This window comes from Parasteatoda tepidariorum, chromosome 1 (assembly GCF_043381705.1).
Source record: "Parasteatoda tepidariorum isolate YZ-2023 chromosome 1, CAS_Ptep_4.0, whole genome shotgun sequence".
Taxonomy (NCBI): Eukaryota; Metazoa; Arthropoda; class Arachnida; order Araneae; family Theridiidae; genus Parasteatoda; species Parasteatoda tepidariorum.
The window spans coordinates 5,829,552-5,853,897 of NC_092204.1; the positions used below are offsets into that span (position 1 = coordinate 5,829,552).

Below are 24,346 nucleotides of genomic sequence, written 5' to 3' on the forward strand. Positions count from 1 at the left end.
AACAAATTTTTACATAAATAATAAAAAAAAAATATTCCTTTTCAGTCAAAGTTTACGGGTGTGGCGTATCTTAGCGAAATTGCATTAGTTACTGGAAATATAAATAAACAGTTTTTAAAATAATTTAAACATTTAGCAAAAGAATCAAGTAGATAACACAAAAGTAATAAAACGGACATACTATAAATACTAAATGGATTCATAAAATGGATAAATAAAAATGGATTCATTTACGACACTTTTAAACATGAAATAGGGCTGCAATTTAATTTCTGGGATTCCGTGAGTATCCAGATAAATGCAGTAATACAGTTGATTGCTACTGGAAGGGATAAATTTGAGCCCAACTTAAAAATCCAGAAAATTTCCTGACTAAAATCATTAATGATGCATTTCAAAAAATAAATGTCATTATAAACTTAAATTGTTGATATTTTTAATACATGAAATTTTAAATAAATTATATGCAGTACAATTCAGACGAATAATTAATTACTAGCTTACTTTTATCTCTAACTCTAATCACATTTATTATTCTACTAGAAAAAATATTTACAAATGAAAGAGATAATCGTGAGATAACAAATTCTAGTCCTAATATTTTTAACTAAAATATACAAGAATTTCTATACATAATTGTGATTGATGAGTTCTAGAAACTTCTGGACCTTGGATTTCCAGATCATAGTTAGTGAAAAATCTGGAAATCTGAATTTTTTCCGGAGCGCAATCATCTCTGTACTGGTAGACAAAATCACAGCACATTGTCGATGTCAGGAAAAAATATATAAATTTAAAATAATAATAATAATAATAATGTTTTGATAAATATTCATCGTTGAAAATGATTTATTTATCAGAACAGTAAAATAAAAAATAATAATTGGGTTACTTTGTCTTCGAGGGCAGCCAAATCTCTCTCAATGCCTTCATGTTTTCTCTGCAGTGTTTGCACACTCACTAGATCTCTACCATAATCATCTGTGGACAAAACTAAGTCTTTCTCTGTTATCCAGGTAATGGTCTCATCAGCATCTCTGAAGAAAAAAATCCATTTTAAATACCACCAGTCACACATGATAGAGAAAAAAATCAAATTTTATGTAGCAGAGAATACATTCAAACCTCCTAGCAGAAACCACACAATGACCAACACAGATAGAAGTCAGAAAATTTAGTGACTGGTCTGAAGGACCACAACAAGTTACAGTGACTCCACTAAGTCAATTAGTTATAACATGTAATTTTACAGAGTGTGGGAAAAAAATAAAGACATAGTAGGTAAACAGTGATTCCTAAAGATTACTGCTCAATGACAATTGCTAGTTGCTTAAAAAAACCACATCAGCTTTGGGCTAAATTTCAATTTTATAAGTTACTCAAAACGTATGTTCTTTCAAAATTAAATTCTTTTGCAGTATGGTTACAGAACATTCAAAATCGGAAGGATGGGAGAGTGCTCAAGTTGCCAGAAATCTGTTACACAGCATTCCAATATTCAGCAAGCTCAACAGTTGTGTTCTGACACTGATTTTAGAACAGTTACACTTCACCAGCTTAAAGGTAGAGCAATTTTAACAGTCACCAAATGATTTGTCAATAGTGTCCAATGAGAAAAACACAGAAATATGCAAAATTGTAGACACTATATTAAGTGGTGATCAGCAAAATCGGCTGCTACCCTGACGAGTTTTTGAACAGCACCAATCCCACAGGAATATCTCCCCATAAATTAAAAAAGGTGCCATCATTATGTTCTCTAAAGGTGGAACTGGACTAATTGTCCCAAACCTGAGAAAAAATACAAAAATCAAAGCTCGATGATTTAAGGCTGAATAAGCCAATTAATTTCTATTCCCAGAATACCTCTAATTTCATCAGACATGCTCATTTCTTTTAACAGAAAGCAGTTCATAGCCTACTCAATAACGACATTACGTTTGAAAAATTTAGTTCTGCAACTCTATTTTTAAAGAAGTTCTTAATCTTTAATAGCATTTGTACTTAGTGTTTGTTGTCAATTAATGTTTAGTTTCTGCAAGTTTTTCTATTAAATGTCATACATTTCAATTTAATTTCCTAATAATATGTCATTTGACAACTTTACAGTGATAACTTACAGTTCTGAAATTTATGTTTCTAACAAAGTTGGGAATCCTTAACAGTTTTTGTTTTTTAAAACTATAATTGTTTTGGCTACGCAAAAGTTCTGTTCATGAAAGTTTTTCTAATGCATGTCCCTTATTTCAATTTAAAATATTTTGTTGCAGTAACTTATTGTTTAAAATTTTAACTTCTTTAAAAACGAAAAAAAAAAAACATTTTGAAGAGACTTTAATAGATTTAAATTCGTAAGATTTTACACTAGAAAATATTTCAAATAGATTTAATTAGGTAACAAGCAAAATAAACATAAACTTATATAGCAATATTTGGGGGTTGCCTAGCATCAAAGAGCAGGGGAGGGTGCTCACTAATTTTATAGGGCTGCAACTAAATTAATGAGTACATAATTAACCAAAAATCATTCTTCAGAGCTAAAATAATTTATGTATTTCCCAATTATTATAATTAAATGCAGTCTCTTTTTTTTAAAAAAAAATATCTATTTGTGTTAACATTTGAATTTTTAACTTTCTACAGAATTTACAAACAAACATACATAAAAAGAGATAAGTTAAAAAAAATGGTAGAAAGTGAAAAATCACAATAAAAGTTTAAAAAATTTTAAAAATGTAGTCGATAAAATTTTTGGAAACTTTAAGAGACAAAATAAGCTATAGAGTAGAAAATTCTCAAATACTGACTTCCAACAATTCAATTTTTAAAAAAAAGTCAGTATTTACCTATTAAAACGTTGAATTTCGTGTGCCCCAAAGAGCTTTTCTTGTTTCAAAAGTGTCAAAGCTTTTAATCTCTGCCAAGCATCATTCACCTCCTAAAAGAAGTTAAAACAGCAATACAATCAGGAGCAAAACACACACACAAAAAAATTATTAATAATAAAAAAAATATCAATATACAAAAAGCAAGAAAAAATAAAATATACAAAAAATATATTCTTTTAAAATATTTCATGTCTTTAAATATATAAAAAAAAAATGCTCTTTAATAAACATTCTTCATTGTCTAAATGTATAAAACAAACTTATTTTTAATAAATCAAAAAAAAAAGTAAACAAAATCAAAGAAATATTTGTAACTGAAATTAAAATTTCAGGCACAATAATTTCTAACTTTGCTAGAATTCAAGAATTGTTTGTTTGTGTCATCCTGAAAGAAAAAATAAAAAGCAGAAGAAAGGTTTAATTAATCTACCTCTTTTCTCTTGTTGATAGTTTCTCCTTCAGGATGTCCTTCATTCACTAATTTTTCAGCTTGCTCATTCACTTCCTGCACTCTGAATTCTTGACTTGCCATATCCTATAAAATATCACAATTTTCATTTAAAAAACTTCTAAATTTAGCAATAGACTTCTGTATAATAAGATATTTAAAAATTAATAACTCAAATTAAATTGTTTACATATTCCTACAAAACGCTGCAAAATAATAACGGCAAGGGATTATCCACAAATTCCATCTTATACTATTAAACAAGATTTAATAAAAATGAGACCAGCATTTTAGGGACCACCACCCCCATAAAAGTATGTTTTCTTTCACTATACCATCAAACTTTCTCTATACCAAGTTGATCGTTTTGAGCTTCTTTTCTTTTTGATAAGTACAAAAAGGACTTAGAAAATTGCTTGAAACTTTTTAAATTTTTAAGATGTTCGATTCAATTTTTTTTTTATTAGTTGCCAAAAACTATTAACTACAAAATTATGATTTTTTTTTTTTTTAATTTTTCAGTGTTCACAGTATAAAAGAACTAGCTTAAATACTCCTAACTTGTGCAGTTTTTTAAAAAAAAATTTACAATTTTATATCTACACTTTTGTTTAATTCCATTGAATATCTATGAAGTTATAACAAAAAAAAGTAAGCAAAAAAAAAATATTTATAAAAATGTGCAAATTTTCAAAAATATTTACTTTAGGTTTTTGAAACTTTATGCAGTAATTAAAAATAACAACTAAAGTAATTCATACAAGTTGCAAGCGTATTGCTTGATTTTCTGGCATAGGCAAAAATACTTTTTTGTTCTCGTAATTTATTGTAAACCTCTGAAAGCTTTAACTTTTATTGATAAGAATGTAAAATCATGTGAACTAAAACAACTCTACAAAACAATCCTTTGGATATTTCTTGAGAAATTAAAAAAAGTCAAAAACTGAATGTGTCTCTTCCATTATTGTAGGGTAGTGTAGAGCATAAAAACTCTATTAATCACAAATATTTTAATAAATTCATTAAACTATAAGTTCATTGAATTGATCGTGATTGGTCTACTCTTTAAAAAGAAAAAAAGCCTTTGTATTTTTTAAGTTTAAAATGAATAATTTCATTAAACTTATAGACAAACGCAGTCATACCAATTTTTTTTACTTTGAAGTAGGAAACTTTTCACGTTCAATGCTTAAGCTTGCCCTCACTTGAAACATAAAAGATATTTCTGAAAAACTTATCGGAAATATACAATTACATCCCTGTGGCAACATTGTCGAAGTACGTTACAGAATACTTGCAGAAAGATTTTTCTCTTGGGAAATAAAAAATTTAATTTTTTTTCTGAAGAAATTTTTAAAAGATTTCATCTTTTTTTCAGTAATTTAAAGTAACAGAAACATTGTGTTTAAAGTATCAGAAAAATGCACTAATTATTTCCTTTTTGAAATTTTGTAAAGCAATACAAAAACTTACAATTTGTAAATAAATTAAACGATGATAAATTAAAATTCATACATAAATTAAAAATCACAAAATCCATGCAGTAACTTCAAAATAAAGATCAACCACAAAATCACGGGAATAGGACTCTTTAGAAAAGAGATACTCAAATAAGTGTGTGTAAAACATGGTGTTCTTCAAAAAACTTCTAGAGTGAACTATTTTTTAAATTTTTGAATTTTATATATCTAATTTGAAATTCTATCTGAAACCAGTCTGCAAAAACTCTAATGTCCTGCGATAATGTTGCCGCAATTATGCCACAGGGGACACAATCAGAATGATAAATACTGAATTCGACTAAATTGAATATAGAGATGCCAATTTGTCAGCATATTTTGAGATATTAATGCAAAATTACACAAAAAGTTGCTGAGAGCACAGCAAAAAAAAATAGGGAATTCAATAAAAATGCTGCAACATTATGCATCAACCAAACACACAGAATACAAATCAGAGTAATTAAATTATCTATACTTGCTTTTTGAAACTCATCAAACTTTCGTTGCAATACTTCAACATGCTCAAGATCTTGTCCAAATTCATCAGTGGTAACAAAGGCTTCCTATAAAAACATCAGAAATGTTTAAAATACATCACAAATGTTTAAAAAGAAACATCACAAATGTTTAAAAAGAAACATCACAAATGTTTAAAAAGAAATAAATAAAAGGTACGACAAGAAATGTTTCTTTGAACTACTATTTACCTTATCATTAATCCAGAACATAACCTCATCGCACTGGCGTAGAAATTGCACTAGAACTAAAGCCTGTTGCAATTTCAACCCTTTATCTGCAAGCTTAGATAACAACAATTCCCAAAGGCGGTGCAACTCTTCCAAACGATGCTGCAAAAGAACATTTAATAATATGAAACCAAGGTGGAAGAAAATTACTACTTCAACAAACAATAAAACAAGACTTATTTTGATCAAATTTTAAATAAAACTTATTTCAACAGAAAGTTTGCATTCTTAATTTCAGTGTCATTCCAAAGAAAAAGTCAACACTATGGAATTATGCTATAAAAATGTTGAAAATATATAATTTTTTTAAAAATTTTATTAAAAAAAAAATGTTTTTAGACCTTTTGGAAAATTTCAAGAATTATTTATTGTGAAATAACAACTTTCACAACTTAAATTTTTTCTCTTACATAAACACCATATACTTATTAACATTAAAAAAAAAAATCAATAAAGTGTCTTGTTTTTAAAAAATGAAAAGTGATTTGTAATTACAAAATAATTCAAGATTTTTTTATAGCACAAAATTAGTTTCTTCACCTCAATGATGTTAAATGTGATTTTAAAAATATGCAAATATATATATATATAAATGTTTCATCTTCATATTGAACTTCATACCCACAAAATATCTTCAAAAAAATCTGCAACATGATTGTAACTGGCAACAACTATTGGTTGATTTTAATTGAAATGAGCCATATACATATTTAAAAATAAATGCATGCATTTTTATTATGAGCTTCGTAAATTTACTTAACCTCGTAAAAAATAAATGAATAAGTTCCTTATTAAGAGTCTTAATATTTTATTTTTTACTTGAACATATACCTGCAACTGTTCAGGTATAAATAAATTAAATTTTTACTGGGTGCCTAAAATTAACCTGGTAAAATATTCAGTACATTTTCCTGACAAAATTTTAGGACCCAGTACATTTTTATTCATGAATGTAATAAACATTCTAGACAAAAATTTTCTGAAAAATTAGTTACAACAAAAATAGATTTTTTTTACTTTAACTAGGTTAGACAGATACTTTTTTAGACATTAACTTGAGATTTACAGCCAATCAAGAAAAATGTAGATTAAAAAAATTAACATAGACAAGTAATAAAACAAATTTCAAAATATTTAGGGGTCTGTATGGGTTTTTCTGAGAGGTACCTATTTTGTGAAAATTTAGACATAATTTGTGAAAATTAAGAATTATATTAAAATATCAACACAAAAGTATGGTAAAAATATGGATTTATCGCCTCTTACGGGATACAAAAGTAAAATTTCAAGAAAAAGTATTTTGTGAAACTACCGTTTTTCCTTAAGTTGAATTTATGAAGATACCGCTAAACAGTAGTAAATTTGCCCTAGACAGACCCTTGACATTATAAATTTATTTTTAATTATAACAAAATAAAATTGCTCTATTGCCCTGGCTTAATGGAATAGAATAAATTAAATCACAAATCTCACAAAAAAAAACTTTCTGTTTAATTTATTATTTTAGTATACTACACAGAAAAAAAAAAGTCAAATTTTCTTTCAAAAGCAACAAATCGAAAAATTAAATAACAGATGTATGCAAAAATAAAGAGATCAATAACGAAAAAAATAGACAAAATAAGTAATTACTTTAATGACATCTGATGCAAAATGATTTTGATTGATAAGTTCAGAACCAGTGTTGTCCAAGGCAACAATAGCGTTACTATGAGCAGCAACTTCAGCTTCAAATGCTTGGTGTTTTTGAATTTTAGCCTGTGAAATAGAAGGGAAAAAAATTTATCAAGCTAAAATTAATATAATACAAAATTATATGGAGATTGATCAATTAAACTTAGTTGGAAATAATTTGTTTTCCAAGTGAGTCAATTAGAAAAATTTCATAACATTGACAATATTTATATTCTTATAAAATTTTATACTTGTGGAACAAATTTAATACTTTAGAAAAAAGTCAAGTACTGGCAAAATACTAAAATAAAAGATATAAATAAGCAAAATATTGAGGTAAAAGGTATGACACCATACCTGCCAACATTGGAGAAATAAAATAACGGATATACAGACATTGATATAGTTTTCAAATATTAATTCATTAACTAAATTTAATTAATTTTAGCTTAATAAGGGAGAAAAAAATTTTATTAATTTAATAAAAAGTAACTAAAATAAAAAATTTCTTTACTGACCTAAGTAGGAATCGACTTCAATTTTTTTTTATTTTTAATATAACTTGTTTCCTTTTAATATTACTTTTATTTCAAACTCGATAGTTTCCAAAGGGTCTTTGAGACAACTTAAATTTTACGATACAAATTCTCTAACAAATTTAATACTGAGAAATAGGAATTAGTTTTTAAAAGAAGTTGTAAGTAACAAATCTACTAAAAGATATTGTTTACTGGAGACAGAAGACACTTTGGTATATGTGAAGAGATGAGTGAAAATCTATAGAAACTAAGTAAAATTTCTTAGTTACTAGTGCTTCAATTTTTTTTTTTTTTTTTTCATTTCTAATACTGCTATTATCAAAGTAGTTATAATAGCCACTTGAGGTGCAAACTTTCAATTTTTTTTAAAATTCATTATGAAAAAGTTATAGCTAATTTAAAATGGTTTATTTTCTTATTTCAGAAAAATAAAAATAATCTTATTTAATGTCAGTTGAAATAAATATTTATAATGCATCAACAATGATTTTTTTTTTAATTTACAAAAACTATCATTTATTACATTCAAAATAATTTTCGTTTCTTCTATTCTCACAAACAGAGCCTGACTAAGGCAGGGGCATGCAAGGCAGTTGCCCCGGGGCCCCACATCAGAGGGGGCCCCCTAAATTGAGGGTTTCATTCTTCATTGAACTTTTTTTAAATATCAGTACTGAATAAAATCCGCCAGTTTTATGTTAGCTTCTTCATTACATCATCGTATGAACACAAAATATTTCGTAAATTTATGGCTTTCTAGGATGGAATTCAGCTAAATTTTTACAATCACGGTGGAGAAATTTGCCAAATGAAAACTCTGTGCTTTTACATATCGCAAAATGCTATATGTTTATAAAAATACGGGTTTCTGATTGGCTAATTGAGCTATCGTAATTGCTAAAAATTTAGCTGAATTCCGCTTTAATTTCAGCAAGGATATGAATTTTTGGCAGCTAGATGACAAAGTTAACAATCAGGAAGCTGCATTTGCATGATGGACATAGAATTGTCAGAAAATCAATAAAATGGACAGAACGATGTTTCGTCTGACGGAGTATGAAAGGGGACTTTATAGCTATTTTAGATTCTAGTGATTTTTCTTGTCATACATCTATAATGAGGTGAAAAATTTAAATACCACCATAAATTTCGGTTCTCCATTTCTGAAGTAGAGGAGAGCCCAAAAAGAAGTTTTTGCCCCATATCACAATTAGGGTAAGTCAGGCCCTACTTACAAAATTGTAAAAATTTGTTATAAAAAGAACAAGAGCATAAACTTTAGTTCTTAAGAAACATTTACAAGCATCTTGTACTTATTCAGGGGAAATTGTGAGCCCAAGTCAAAATTCTTGAAAATTTCTCGAGTTAATAAAATAAAAAACAATTTAAATTGAAAAAATTTTAAATAAGTTTTTTTCTTCCTTTTTCTCAATATTTCTTAGTTTACTTAAAATTTTACACATACCTATACCATTTACATATAGNTACTTTTTCTCAATATTTCTTAGTTTACTTAAAATTTTACACATACCTATACCATTTACACATACCTATGGTGATCTGGAGAAGTAATTAAAATTTACAAATGTCTTTCTTTCTTGAGTTTATGATTATAACAACTATTTACTGATAAAAAAATGAATAATAATCATGAATATAAGCTTATAAAGTATCTTTCTGGCTCTCCCTTACAAACAAATAATACAAACTGTGTTTTTCAGTTCCACCTTGGAAAATTTGATTTCTGGAAACTTCTGTGATCAATGATTTTTTGAAACATCTGGACCTTCGATCTCCGGAAACTTCCGGATCACTGTTACCGAAAAATACAGATTTTTTCCTGAGGACAATCAGCCCTGCTTATTAAAAAAATTTATAATAAACAGCTAAAAAAAAACTGCATTAAAAACTCAACACATGCCTGCAAATTTGTAGGATCTTTATAGCTTTCATCAGAAGCTGCCTGCAACTTTTCATTTATCCATGATTCCAGCTCATCGGCATCTCGTTTAAAATACTGAAACCTTCTGGAGTCTTCTAATCTTTCTCTCTTATGCCTTGCTTCGATTTTGAATTCAGAATAGCGAGAGAGAACTTGTTCACGTCGATCCTGAATATCATCAACACTCTCCAAAATCTTAATTTCTCTCGGTTGAAGGTCCATATTGGACACTGAAAAGAAATATAAAATATTTTTAATACTCATAATTTAATTGCTATGGTAATAAAAAAAAAAACAATAAATAACACTTAGCAAGTAGTGTTTAAAGCCAAAAATTAGAAACAATGATACTGCATTTGGGTTATAAAAACCGAATATACCTATTGCCAGACAATAGCAGTATTCATAAGGTTGCCACAGAAAAAAAATGAACGAAATTATTGCTTTTAGTCGCCTAAAGCATGAAATTAGTCGCCAAAATTTATGAAAATAGTTGCCTAAATAAGAACAAAAATTTCTTAAAAATATGACAAATTTTATTAAATGACTTAATTGGCATATACCACCATGATCAATTTAGTCAAGTTGGTGGCAAATATGGTAATTTTAATATTGACGTTAGTGTTCTAGCACTGAATTTTTATGTGAAAAGAAAAAAAAACAACTTATATTTGCAGAAACTTTTAATTACCAGAATTCATTCAAAAACATACTTTTAAAATTTTTTTTCCCTTTTATCAATAGTTGATTTAGAAAATATTATATTGTATTGAAAATTAGTTTCTTGTTTTAAAATCATGTGGAACTTCAAAGCAATAACCATAGAAAAGGCGATCGAGAAACGAAATAGACTTACAATGGAAGGTGTGCAAATTTAATGCATTAAAAAGTGATGACTCAAATTTGCAATTCAAAATTTTAAACATATTTTATTTTAAAAAAAATCAGTGTTCAGAAGCTCCCGAGGTTGTTCAACCTAATTTGTACTAAAAAAAACATCGCTATGAGTACAGAAAAGTCTCCCAATAGTGATCCTTTACCTGTAAATAGTTGCTTTTTTAGTCCTTTCAGACATAAAAAGTTACCATAGTCGCATCATGCCGCAAACAGTTGCATTTTAGTTGCTTATGGAAACCCTGTATTCTGGGCAGGGATTCAAAACCAACCACCAGTGGAATAACTTCCATGGTCGAGATCTTCCCTTGGTGACATACAATCCACTGTTTTAAATTTTAGTATTTTGAAGGCACTTTAAAAGGGCTAACAGTACTATCAAAGGGAAATTAATTTATAACTACTATATCATTGTATTGTATCTGAATTATTTTCATAGAATATTTTCTTTTTTATATAATTGTAATAAAATTAGTAATTGCATTTAATATTTAAGATAAAGAGAAGTAATTCAATTGGAAGGATTCAATTAATTTTCAAATTGTAATAAAAATTGATGGTTTGAGGTTTTATAAAGTTGACAAGGGTTTTTTAACCAGACTTTATTCATCATAACCTGGTCAACCAGATTTAAGTAAGTGGATGTAGGAGTAGCTTATTATGAATAATTTAAATTAACTCTCTTTTTTTTTCTCTTTTTACGAATTAATTACGATCCATTATTATGTTAACTAATGACATTAATTTTGAACCATTTGGTGTTCGAACGAGCTAGCTATATATACTATTTTCAATTGACATAAAAAATAATAAATAACTATAACAAAACGAATGATGCCGAAATACACATTAAAAAAATATAAGTATGTAACAATTCATTAAAATGAAGATAAAATTCCTCAGACCGTATATTTTACGTAAGTAAAATTAAAAAAGGTCACTTCAAACTAATAAACTGGTGAAAGATAGATTTGAAAATATATTTAAAGTTGAGAAAATCTTATGACATTCCAATCTAACCAACTAAAGATAATTACCTCATCATACTATTACCAAAATAAACATAATACCTACTACAAACAATTTTTAGATATATCAGATTCGGATACTTTTATAATTGAGATGCATAATAAAGAACATATTTTTCTTAAAAAAGTTGCTTATTTATTATTTATAAACAACAAGATTACTTAAATTTAGCTATTTATTTTCTATAAAGTGCTCATATCATATATTCCAGGAAGCCCTAGAAAGAAAACCGGTAATCAAGAAAAAAAAGAAACAAATTTTTTTTTCAAAATAAGCATAATGCAGTCAATATGAAGAAAAAAAAAGATTCATAAAAGCGAAGCAGTTTTACCTATATTTATAAGGCAATAATATAATTATGGCATTAACCAACGCCCAATTTCGTCAACTCAGTTTCGGAAACTAAATTGAAGACCGGAAGCGGAAGAAGAATCGGTGTTGCCAAAAATAAACATGCAATCATCGTAGGCGGCTTACATCTATATGACGCAGACTTGTTCGAATCCCTTTTGTTGTTGCTATAGAGCTCTTTTTTACAGTGCTAAATCAGGTCTATGAAATCTGCACTTATCTGCTGCATTTCTTTAAACCTTCATCAAACCATTTCTCTCTATCTAGTAGTGATTACCACCATACAGGTAGGTAGGTTTTACTAACGTTGCTGTTGTTGTTGTTAATTTACGTCGCACTAGAGCTGCACAATGGGCTATTGGCGACGATCTGGGAAACATCCCGGAGGATGATCCGAAGACATGCCATCACAATTTTGATCCTCTGCGGAAGGGATGGCACCCCCGCTTCGGTAGCGCGCGAAGTCGAGCACTTTACGGTAGCACAGTTTAACGAGGACCAATACCGCACACCCTCGGTCCCTACGCAGACTGATCCAAGTGGGTCACCCACCCGAACACAGACCGCAGCCAGTGATGCTTGACTTCGGTGATCTGATGAGACTAACGTTGCACTAGAGCTGCACAATGGGCTATTGTCGACGGTTTGGAAAACATCCATGAGGATGACATGCCATCGCAATTTTGATCTTCAGCAGAAGGGATGACTCCCCTGCTTTTGCTGCTCACCGATCTGCATGTAAAGTTGCGCACTTTATGGTAGAACAACCTAGCGATTGACGATACCACACACCCTTGGTCCCAACGCAGGATGATCAAAGTGGTCATCCGCCCGCTTACTAATCGCAGCCAGTGATACTTGACTTCGGTGTTCTACTGGAACCCAATTCTTTGAGGTCATTCCACCGCTGTTTGCATCACTAGACTGTTATGTGGAGCCTCTCTGGCTGAGCTGCTAAACGCTTTTCAAAGAGTAGAGGTAGCTGGTTCGAATCCCGTTGTTACCTTGAATGTACCTTGGTGCTGTAATTCTCTGCATTGTGCTATCTTTCCTTCGTTTTGACAAAGGTTTTAAGCCTAAATTGAACATATATAAAAAGCCTTCAAATGCATGTAATTCCAGTAAACAATAAAGACTGTTTGTGGCTGCCACTCTGTCTAGTGATTACCTATCTTTTAATCCATGCGAGCTACAAGAGCATTTATGAAGTAGGGCGCTGCAAAATGGACTACAACTGTTACTCACGAATAATAAACAATCGTTGAGAAATTGTGAGTTCTACCTTTTAAGTTGTTTATTTTTTTTACTAATTAAATCTATAATGACATACATTCGTTCTTTTACATGTAACGATTTGTTTCATTTCAACAATGTGTGAGTAAACTATTTATCCAAATTAAATTTGATGTTGAAAATTAAATTGAACTTGAAAGTTATGTTTGGTTATATGAATGTTTTAATTCTTACTTGCATTCAGTTTACTAAATAACAAACATGAAACGATCTAATGTGCGAAAAAATTCTCCAAACGTATAATTATAATAAATTTAAAAGTATATTTTTGCAGTGGTGGCTATGAGGAGATACGTGGGGAATATTTCCGTTTCCAGTTCTGCTCCAAAATAATCACCAAATCGTGGCGACGTCTGAGCAGTGGCCCAGCAAAAACTTAAATTTCTACTTATTTTTAAATTTTTTTCAATTTGTTGATCTTTGTGATATTTTTCTTAGTTTCTAGCAGGTCACTGCCCGGAAGTTGCCAAGACTTAGTGATTATTCTGTCACAGAATTCAATGCGGAAATCTCCCTGAATATGCCATGTGAGAAAAACACTAGTTCCATGTTCAGAGGCTCTCTTTTCCCTTCCTCTCCTCTTCTTAGATGTATAGGAATGTATTACAATATTTCAGATTTCATGATATTTTAAGCATTTTAGTTGTCGAAAGTATATTTAAAATTTCCAGGATCCTTGCTTTAAGCACTTTGTCTAGAGCAGTTTTGAGTTCCATGTAGTTTGCAAGCTTAAAGAATTTCAAGCCAGAAACTAACACACTTCTTACTCTAATGGCAGCCCACTCACAAATGGTGAAAGTATGTGTTGCCACTGCTTAGTGTTGCCTTTGGTAAAGAGTTCTACTTTGTTCCACCTGTAGTCCTTTTAACCACTCCCCCCACCACCAGTTGTCATCAAGCTTTTGAGAAAATCAGACAGAGACTAGCAAGATACTTGAAGTAAATATCATAGAATATTGTATTGGATATTTATATTCCAAGAACAAATTTAAAATTACCAGACTTATTAAATTCGGTAAGGACAGTTTAAAAAAAAATAATAATGGACTGAATCTTGATTGTTTAAAGGGGATCTCAAATATGCTAATTAATGTGTGCAAGAACATACTTCTGAAAAAAACATATTTTTATCAGTAGGTTCCTGACCCTAAAAATATGTTTGAAGGTAGTTACAATCTGGGAAATATGGTCAGAAGAGCGGTCCAAGGTTTGGATTTCTAGATGTTAATTTTTTTTTTTTTTGTTATGCCTCGCGAAGTTATTGAAACATTTTTGCTCACAATTGTAAAATTTGTTTATCCAAAGATTTCTCTATGCATGAGAAAAATTTAATAATTAATAGTTATTTTTTGTTTTATTGAAGAATAGTTGAAGATAATTATAAATTTTACCTTTTTTTCGCATGGCATTGAAATGATTTTGTAAGAGCCTCCCACTAATTTAATAGACGTGTATATAACTTCTATCTGAGCAATGTTCTCAATGTTTTATTTTGTAATCGCAAAAAAGTTCTGCTCACTATCGCTCAGTAACCCCTAAAAATTCTAACGCAGATCCTTTCAAATGAGCTTCTCATTCTTTTTCTTCTTAGCTTCATTTAAAATTTCAATTTCTATGTCCTGATGTTTTTTTTAACATTTTATTTTAATTAAATTAAAGACTGCGCCCTCTATTACTTATTGCTTCTGAATCTTTGGACCTTTGCAATTTTATTACTCCATGTATGAATTTTCATAAATATGTCAAACTGTGAAAATTTATAGGAGGTCTTAGCAACTTCCTGTCACGGCGCCCATGGTGGCACCAATTTCTTTTTGCTCTAAAGTTTCTAACTTTTGTTGGATATTAATGTTTTTTTTTTATTATTATTTTAATTTATTTTTCACCAAATGAATATTTATATATTTATTATTATATATATTAATATATTTATTACATTTTTGTTCTCTTTGCAGGAATTTAGATCCTTTGACAGAGACAGTATCCTTTAAAAAAAAAAAGAAATAATTTTTTGAACAGTGTTTGCTACATCTACAAGCAACAATTCAGGTCTATTTGAACATTGTAATTCAAAATTCAAGGTGTCTGAAAATCTGCAAAATCTTCAGGAAAAGTGAAAATTACTTTAAGGAAACCTTAAAATTTGTCTTGAAAATAATGTAATATTTCTATTGACTCAGACTTCCTTAAAATAATTATTTGTGCTTCTTCTAACTAATAAGATATGTAAAGAAATAGTATGCTGTCTCATTATATATATATAAATATAGATAAAAAAATGTAATAGTATGGAAGAGTTTCCATTATTTTGTCCAATCCCTGTATATATATATATATNTCCCTTCTTTCTTTTATATATATATACAGGGGTTGGACAAAATAATGGAAACTCTTCTATACTATTAAAAAAAATTTCCAATCAGAATTTTGTCCAACATCTTGAAAAAGACTTTTCTGATTATCCCTAGATAATTAAATGTACATCAGTATGAATCTGTAACATTTGACTAGTAGACTATGAATTATAAACAATATTTTTATATTTTGTTTATTTATTTCAAACAAATTAGCTTTACTTAAAAAAAAGAGTATTGTAATATTTAAATTCAAAATATAGAGAATATGGTAGAAATTATTGTTTGTACTCTTGTCAGGTGTTAAAAGTGAGCTCTCCCCTAACAGCCATTTTGTAATTCTATGTTTTTTAGATATACAGAAGATACAAATTCTGTGTTTTATTTGCCTTGCTTTTAATTGTGTCTTCTGTGATAGTGTTAACGATTGCAGTCGTGCTTATTACTTTTGAGTAACTCATTTTACTTATTTTGAAGATAATGTGAGAGCATCTTGATTCCGCAAAACTGGCAGGAATCAGTCGTTTATTAGGCGAATGTTTAGCCATGTAAACTGAGAAAGATAACACACTTGTAAAACCAGTTAACTCTAATATTTGAACTTATTTAGTTGCCACCTTTTTGTTTGAAAGAAAAAATAGTGTTAATAAAATTTTTAATATCATTCCTGCAATGCTACAATAGACATTACATATTTCCTAGCTTTTAAAATTTCTTAAACTTATTTTTTTTTTAAATCATTCTTCATTTTTAATCATTAATCATTCTTCACCAAATTTTAATTAAATTAAATCAATTGTTTAATTTTTATTGAAATTTATAAAAAGCGAACATAAAATATTTTATTCTTATCTTATCGATAAATGTAATGGATAACTTTTTATTTCAATACTAATGTAGACTCATTAATTCACTGTCGCGACTAATCAAAAGCAAAAGTCTATAACTTTTTAACTCTTTATTTCTTACAGCAAAAATGTTTCAGTTACATACATGGTTATATAAATTCTCAGTCGTTTTGGCTATTTGCTTTTCGCCAACTAATTTTCCAACTTAATATTGACTATGGAGTGTTGTCTTTATTTTTGGCTGTGTTATTTTTCGATAAATCACCAACCAGGTATCTCTTCCCATGATTCTAACTGTCTGTTGGGTACAATTGAATTACTTTTCAATTTAGCTTTTGATTAGGCAGGTCATAGGTGATTTATCTCCCATGGCCTGTCCTTTTTAATATTAAGCAAAATTTATTTAACTTAGAAAGTCTTATGGATAAAATTATAATTTGTATCTAGAGTTTTACAAATACTACTAAATAAAGGTTTTATTATAATTATGATCAAGTTTTCATCTTCGACTGTCATTTTTCATTATCCTGTTTTTCATCACAATCTTAGTCAATTATAACTCTAACCGCACTTAATTTTATCTTTATAATTCCTTAATCAATTGATTGTTTTGCAGTCAGAGATGTGTTATACTCAATGTATTTATTCAGTCAGTATTTTTGAAGTAATTTATAATGTAAACCTTTTGAAAGGCATTATAAAATGCTTAAATTTGAAGTGTTCTCTTAATCAGAGTATTTATTTCCCGTTAGTATTATCAGCTAGATTACCTTAACAGAGTTTCAAGTATGGACTTTCATTCTATTTACAATACTTAGCTCATTGGCCTGAATATTTTCAAGTTGCTGAATCCCCAAATGGAAACATCATGGGTTATAGTGAGTATAAAAATGTTTTTAGTTATTATAGTTTTTAGTTATAGTGAGTATAAAAATGTTTAACAAGAACTAATAGAAGAAACTCTAATAGTCTCAAAATTACAATCTAAATTATATTTAAAATTGTGATTTTAAAATGCTTTAAGTTTAATTTATTTCAGAAAAGTTTTGTTTTTGCTTGGTATTTTTGATGAATTTTTTTATCACCAAGTTTAACGATAGTTGATAATAATCCTGTGTTCGTTTTAAACTTGTTTTCATAGAGTTGTAGAAGCAAAAAAGTATTAAACTAAACTAAAATAAAGTATTTTTCATCTTTCTGCTATACTGTTTTATTAAATGTTTTAAGGATATAATATTTTACAAACATACTTATTTAATGCCATTGATACTTATATTACTGGTTATAAAAGGCACTGTTGGTTTTGTGTTAATAGGCTCTCTGATAAAAGGTACCCAAGATATTCTTATAGGAACTGATATAGCTACTATATTAAAGAGTTCAAAACCTATAATTTTAGATGCCCCTTATATTATTTAGTAAAAAAAACAGTTAATATGTGAAGAATTTATTATTACCATCAAAACAAGAAACAACTACAATAAGACATCACGATATAAATTTATATGACTACAGAATTTGAATGGAAAACTGAATTCTGAATTTTTAGTTTCATTGTTTTTTATTAAATCTATTTTACAGACAACAGTTCTGCATCTAATTATATATTTAGCCTATAAGTTCTTAATTTTGTATCATTGTTTAAAGGAAATCTTGTTGTGGGCGAAATAATTATGAACAATTTAAAATTGTTTTTGCAGGTAGAAAACATGTTTTTTATTCTCTCTAAAACAGGGTTGCCACTCCACAGGGAGAACAGGGAATTTAAAAAAACCACCTAAAATAACCGGAAAAATGAAGGGAATTTGAAGTTTTTCTTTAGAAACTGGGAAAATACAGGGAATTTTGTTTCAGGAAAAAAAATGGGGACCACTCAAAGCACGATCTATTGAATATATAAAGTTGATATTTCAGCTGTACCAAACTATTTCATTTACTATAGCATTATTTAAGTATGTTCAGCTCTTTTTTTATTACTCTAAGTGTTTCCAGCAATTAAAACTAGTATAGTTAGCCCAATATAGTTCATACAAGAGTACAGTAATTCATTCTTCTTAGTACATTGTGTATGATACATAAAGGGAATTTTTTTTCTCCAGATTTCAGTGGCAACCCTGTGAAACTAAGATTTTTTCTCTTTGTCTAAAACCTTGCTTTATGTATTTACTATTTGTAAAGTGTTTTTGTTCTTGTCAGATATTTTATATTTTGATTCATGACACTTTTCATTTATTTTGTCTCTCACTGTTGTTTATTAGTTATGGGGAAGGCTGAAGGTCATGGGGAAAACTGGCATGGGCACGTAACCGCCCTGTCAGTCGCACCTGAATACAGAAGATTGGGACTAGCAGCTTCTCTCATGGCGTCCCTCGAAGATATCTCCGAAAAGTAAGTTTCTCTGATAATTTGAAGAAATGCAATGAATCCTTTACTAAAACAAACCTTAAAACCAAATAATTCTCCCCTAAAGTGAGATGTCTTCTCTAGAAGGACATGTTAACTGAAAAAACTAATTCTCATAGCTGCCAGCAGTACTGGATTTTTCCAGTTTCTACTGGTTTAATAAAAATTCTCCTGGTTTTTGTAAATTTTAGAAAATTCCCTGAAATGGAGTAAGTTTCCTAAAAAATTCCTATTGAAATGGAATTTTTGCATAGATTATTGCTTACTTGAAAATTAAGATAAGTATTATAAATAATAAAGCTAGCCTCATTTATAAAAATTAGTTTAAAACTTTTTTTGTCCTAAAATGTTCTGTTTATTTTTATTCAGAACTGCTTTTTTGAATTAATTTAAAAATCTTTTAACTGTCTTTGATGAATTAAATGCCTATTACTATTCAAAATTATCAGTAAACGTAATACATAACATTTCAAATTCATTTAATGTCCATCATAACTGGAAAATATTGCAGTTTTAATTATGAATTTTATTCATTGGGCATTATGAGTTATGCATAGAGCATTGTGAATAATGAATTTTAAGGATTTTTATAATCCCTAAAATTCCCTATGCATTGAATTTTTTGTACATTATACAATAGTTATCATTAAATTTATATTTCGTAAAATCTACTGGATTTTTTCCTATCCATGTTGGCAGCTATGAATGCTGTAAGCTGCTTTAATGAAATTAATCTGATGATTAAATTAATGCGTAATTGGAAATTTTTATATTATTTATGTAGGCTTAATATAATTATAATGATTGACTTTTAAAGAAGTTGGTACAAATATATTTATAAGTACAACTTACATAACTTGAATACTATGTTTTTCATCACAAAAGAGAAAAAAGGTTTAATAAAAGTTTGTTTTAAATGGCGTCAGCTCTCCAGATCCTAGTGATGCATTTTTATCTAATTTGTCATTTTACCTCTATTTTCATAATTTTTTGAGAGTTAGTATCTTCATTTCTCAATTACCTGTAGAACTATTGTTAGAAACTCTTGAGTTTCTGGTGAATGGTTCTTTATTCAATTCATAATATGAAACATTGCTTTGAAATGCAGTGGTGTTAGAAATTAAGAGAATTTGCAGACTTTGTCGATTATTTCTAGAACTTCTGAACCAATTTTAGTGAAATTTGATATATACATTGATACAATACAAAACAAATAACTATTCAACAATTGTAATACACGTGCATTATTGTGTGTAACACTCCTTGGAGTTGTAAGGTATGAAACAGCGGTTGCAGAATAAACAACAAAAAAATAGGTTAATGGATAGTCCCCTATTAATCCATTTTTTTACAGACCTTGCAGCATGATTTCATACTTGAAATTAGGCAGTTTATCATTTCCTGAAGCAATTGGTCCCACTTGTTAAGCAATTCTGTTTTCATTCTCCGGAAGGTTCTCAGAGAGGGATAGTGAGTTGCAATTGTCCTCACCATAGCATCCCAGACATACTTCATAGGATTGAGGTCTGGAGATTTGGCTGGCCTATCCATCTGGCGAATATCCGCAACTTCATGTATGTCTAAGGTTTTAGTATTTATGTGTTTAGTGCACCAAAGTTATTATCGCGCATTCTTAACTAATATGGTGCATTACTGCATATATTGTTATTTGTTGCTTTGAAAAGTCTGGAATTTTTTTCCTGGAATTTGAATATGAACCCTATTGGACCTTTTTATTTTTATGGATTATATTCATGCTGTAAGTTTTTGTCTTTTCACCCGAGATGTTTAATGTTGCTTCACTTGAAAATGCCCAGTTGTGTTTTTCTTTTCTTTTTTCTTAATTTATTTCAATAGATAACTACTTGAGCTTTGGTGGTTCAGGAGATAGGGCGTTCGCATTCCAATGGGGTGATCCAGGTTTGAATCCTAGTGATGGCTGGTTAATACGAATTCCGCACCCGGCTCGCACCAGCCACAGTGTTGATGTAAAATATCCTCAGTGATAGACGGATAGTGGATTAGAATTACCTTGCCATCAGGCTAACTGTGCGAGGTTTTCATGATTTTCCTCTCCAAGTTAACGCAAATGCTGGTTAGTTCCATCAAAAAGTTCTCCACAAAGGCAAATTTCTCCCAATACTTAATCAAGAGTTTCTCAGTCTTCTGGATTGGGTTTAAAATTACAAGGCTAAGGAGTTGAAAATTAGTAGGCGTAAACCCAAAAATTGAGTCCTCTGTTTTATGATGATTATAAAATAAAATAGATAATTACTATTAAACAGCCAATTATTAGATGCTTTAAGTTTTCTGTCTCTTAGATAAAATTCCTTTATTATTTCAACTGAATTAAGTTTTGCTCTTCTGGAATATACTAACATTTCACATGAACTGATTCACTTCAATTTCTGAACCTTCAGTTTTGAAAATTAACACAATTGGGAAGAGGTTCCATTCTTAAAATTTTGTATATATATATATTTATTGTGATATATAATGAACTTGAGAGACTTTCTGTACTCATTATTAATTTTTTAAAAAGAAAGATCAAAATATAAAATGGAAAGCAAATTCAGCATAGCGACATGAAATTTGATGTAATGTTTAGCTAATATTAAGAAACTTGATGGTTCTAATATATTTCAATCAACCTTGCTTTGTGTTGCAGGAAAAAGGCTTATTTTGTGGATCTCTTCGTTCGAGTGTCTAATAAAGTAGCTGTAGATATGTACAAGCAACTTGGTTACAGTGTTTATAGAAGAGTGTTAGAATATTATTCGGGAGATCCTGATGAAGATGCTTTTGGTAAGAATTTTTACTCACATTTTTTAATTTAAGAAAAAAAAGATATGTAAGTCTCGTACATTTTAGTTATTTGATGCTCAGTTTCTAATCTCAGGGTATAAAACATCTTAAAATATTACAAAATACCTGCTTAATGAAAATTTTGCCTACTGGAGCATTTTTTCCGAGTGCATATTAATAAAAACTTATGAATGTATAGTGCACAAAAAAAACCTTGAATTACTTTTGATCTGAAGATTGGATCTTCATGTTTTAGGACTCAATCTTGATGGTTCTAATTTATTAGCAGGGACACTATTTTAAGTTGAAAAATCAGGCACAAAAGCATATTTTATATGAATAAACGTACCTTTTTTCGACAGATTCAGATTTCTGACCTTCAAAATATAAAGAGTAGTCGCAATCCGAATCCAGGAAGTATTGTCTGTATAATTTGAACAGGATTATTTTATTTAGTAATAGCCAAAAAAATTTTGAACTGTATAGTATACATTTTTTTACATAATTTTAAAAAATTTTATCGTATGTACATGGCAAAACACAAAATTTGTGCAAAATTGGCCTAATAGTTCTTAAAAAATAGAATTTTAAGAAGGTAGTTTATTGAATAACAAGCTCAAAGCAAGATAGTGTACTTGGCAGAAAACTCTGTTGTTAAGCACTAGCTCTTTTTTTCCCAAATGATAAAAAATAGAAAAATAATTTTGAAACAAGGGCCAAAGTAACTTTTTTTTGTTGAAAATATGGAAAAATTATTCCTAACTACTTACCTACCAAGTTTCCTATTTTTTAAGGAAAACTTCCGTATTTAAGACTATCTCCTGTTTATCTGTATATTCTCTAATTTCTCCGTATTAGTTGATGAAAAATTTTTTTTTAAAAATTTAGCGATGAAATATCCACTGATGGCAAAAATACTTCTCTTATTCCTCAACAAATAGTGCTATTGCAGTCTACTGCATTACATTGATTGTTAATAGTTTAAGTAGTTATAAATAATGGTTTAAATAAATCTGCTTTAGATTTATATACATATTTTTTTCTTCGCTAAATTTAAGTGCTTATATTATTTCCAATTTTGAATTTCTCTTTTTGACTTACATGATGATGCATGATGTATCAAAACTTTACCCGTAGCCTAAAAATGTTGCAAGTAAAATATCCGTTATTTTATTTCTCCAATGTTGTCAGATATATAACTATTAAAAAAAAATGGGAAATTACTTGAACACTAAGACTAGGTTTAAAATAAAAAAAATTTACTCAGAATGTATTGAATAATTAATTTGACTTTGTACCAAATACTAATTCCAACTTTTTACGTAACTGTACTATTAACCGACTTTTGAATGCAATATATTTATAATTATAATATTTTTTTGCGTTATTTTTTATTTCTAAGAGAAAATTATGGTGATAAAATATTGAAGAATTTTTCTAAAAGTATTAAAATTTGTGTGTTTTTGTCTTATTTGTGCCTTTTTTTTATTAGATATGCGAAAAGCCTTGTCTAGAGATGTAAATAAGAAATCTATCGTTCCTCAGACACATCCTGTGAGACCTGAAGACATAGAATGAAGTTAATTTTTTTCCCTTGCTGCTCCATTACTCATGTCATAGTTTGTATCAAACTATTCTAATGCAGCTTTTCAAAAGTATATCAATTACTCAAACTGCAATAAAAATGAATTGATAAATGTTTTTTTTTCTTCCTTCAATATACACTCTTAAATTTTGATAAGATTCTTGCAAAACCATGGTATGCAGCATAAGTTCTTAAAGGTGCTTATTTTCGTTTTTAAAAGCCCTTAAAGTTGGGTTTGCATGGTTTAAACTAAATGGGTTTTTTCCTCAAAAAAACCATTTGGTTTTTTCCCTAAGAATAATTTAAAATTGCATTTTTATTTATAATTATATTTTTCAAATTGTTTGATGTTGTAAATAACTTCAACTTTCAACCAAGCAACTCAACTCATTTCAGCAGCATACCTACTTTTGTTTTGTGCATATGTAGAATTGATTAATGTTAATATTTAAGAACAAAAATGTCCAACTCTGGTAGTGGAAGAAAATATTTAATCTGGTTATATTTTGATGAAATGAAAAATGATAAAAGGAAAGGATGCAGGGCTATATGTAAAAAATGTAATGTCATCAGGAGTCTGTCTGACAGACCCCTGATGACAATCATCCTAGCTTTTGAAATTTTGATAATAAAAAAATAATAGTAATAATTGCTATGTAGTCAATACATATTTGAATAGGCAGCATAAGATAACACATATGACTAAAAAATAGCACAACCTTTCTAGGACGTTTTGTCTTCTTCTGTAGAACTCCAGTTTGTTTTATAAAATTTTATTTAAGAAATTTCAGTAAAGAATTTTAAATAAAACATCATGAACTTTTTTCAAAATTATAAATACATTTAAAATATTATATTTGAAAAAATACTTTAAAGCTGCAATGTAGGTAGTCAGAGAGATATGGTTGATTCTTATTCAAATAATAAAACCAAGTGATTGGTGAGCGATTCAAGGGAAAATTTTTTACCTTTCATTTCTCCATTATTTTAATGAAAGAAAAGATGTGGAAAATTATTTGGAAAAAATCTTAAAATATGACATTTT

The 24,346-nt window shown here is 28.8% G+C and overlaps 2 protein-coding genes across 2 annotated transcripts in view; one reads left to right on the forward strand and one right to left on the reverse strand.

The window, feature by feature from the left end:
- LOC107449942 (alpha spectrin) overlaps positions 1 to 9,969 on the reverse strand; it is a 67,910-nt gene extending 57,941 nt beyond the window's left edge. Inside the window, exons 1-7 of the mRNA XM_071177193.1 lie at positions 9,719 to 9,969; positions 7,217 to 7,342; positions 5,546 to 5,686; positions 5,318 to 5,401; positions 3,319 to 3,423; positions 2,847 to 2,938; positions 893 to 1,037 (exon numbers count right to left, since the gene is read on the reverse strand). Of these exons, the coding sequence (XP_071033294.1) occupies positions 893 to 1,037; positions 2,847 to 2,938; positions 3,319 to 3,423; positions 5,318 to 5,401; positions 5,546 to 5,686; positions 7,217 to 7,342; positions 9,719 to 9,961 (936 nt within the window). The 5' untranslated portion in view covers positions 9,962 to 9,969. The remainder of the gene's footprint in view (positions 1 to 892; positions 1,038 to 2,846; positions 2,939 to 3,318; positions 3,424 to 5,317; positions 5,402 to 5,545; positions 5,687 to 7,216; positions 7,343 to 9,718) is intronic.
- Positions 9,970 to 13,233: 3,264 nt separating this feature from the next.
- LOC107449943 (N-alpha-acetyltransferase 20 A) lies at positions 13,234 to 23,413 on the forward strand. The gene is made up of 6 exons (XM_016065630.3): positions 13,234 to 13,387; positions 15,262 to 15,286; positions 17,296 to 17,386; positions 18,767 to 18,896; positions 21,580 to 21,716; positions 23,209 to 23,413. Exons 1-6 carry the CDS (start codon positions 13,335 to 13,337, stop codon positions 23,292 to 23,294), a joined length of 522 nt encoding a protein of 173 aa, XP_015921116.1. The 5' UTR covers positions 13,234 to 13,334; the 3' UTR covers positions 23,295 to 23,413.
- The last annotated feature ends 933 nt before the right edge of the window (positions 23,414 to 24,346 follow it).

Excerpts from the sequence above, each read along its gene's own strand:
- LOC107449943 (XM_016065630.3), top strand. The coding sequence starts at position 13,335 with ATGACATACATTCGTTCTTTTACATGTAACGATTTGTTTCATTTCAAC. Across the intron at positions 13,388-15,261 it reads TTGTTTCATTTCAACAATGT|GAATTTAGATCCTTTGACAG; the intron begins GTGAGTAAACTA and ends TTCTCTTTGCAG. Across the intron at positions 18,897-21,579 it reads CTCGAAGATATCTCCGAAAA|GAAAAAGGCTTATTTTGTGG; the intron begins GTAAGTTTCTCT and ends TTTGTGTTGCAG.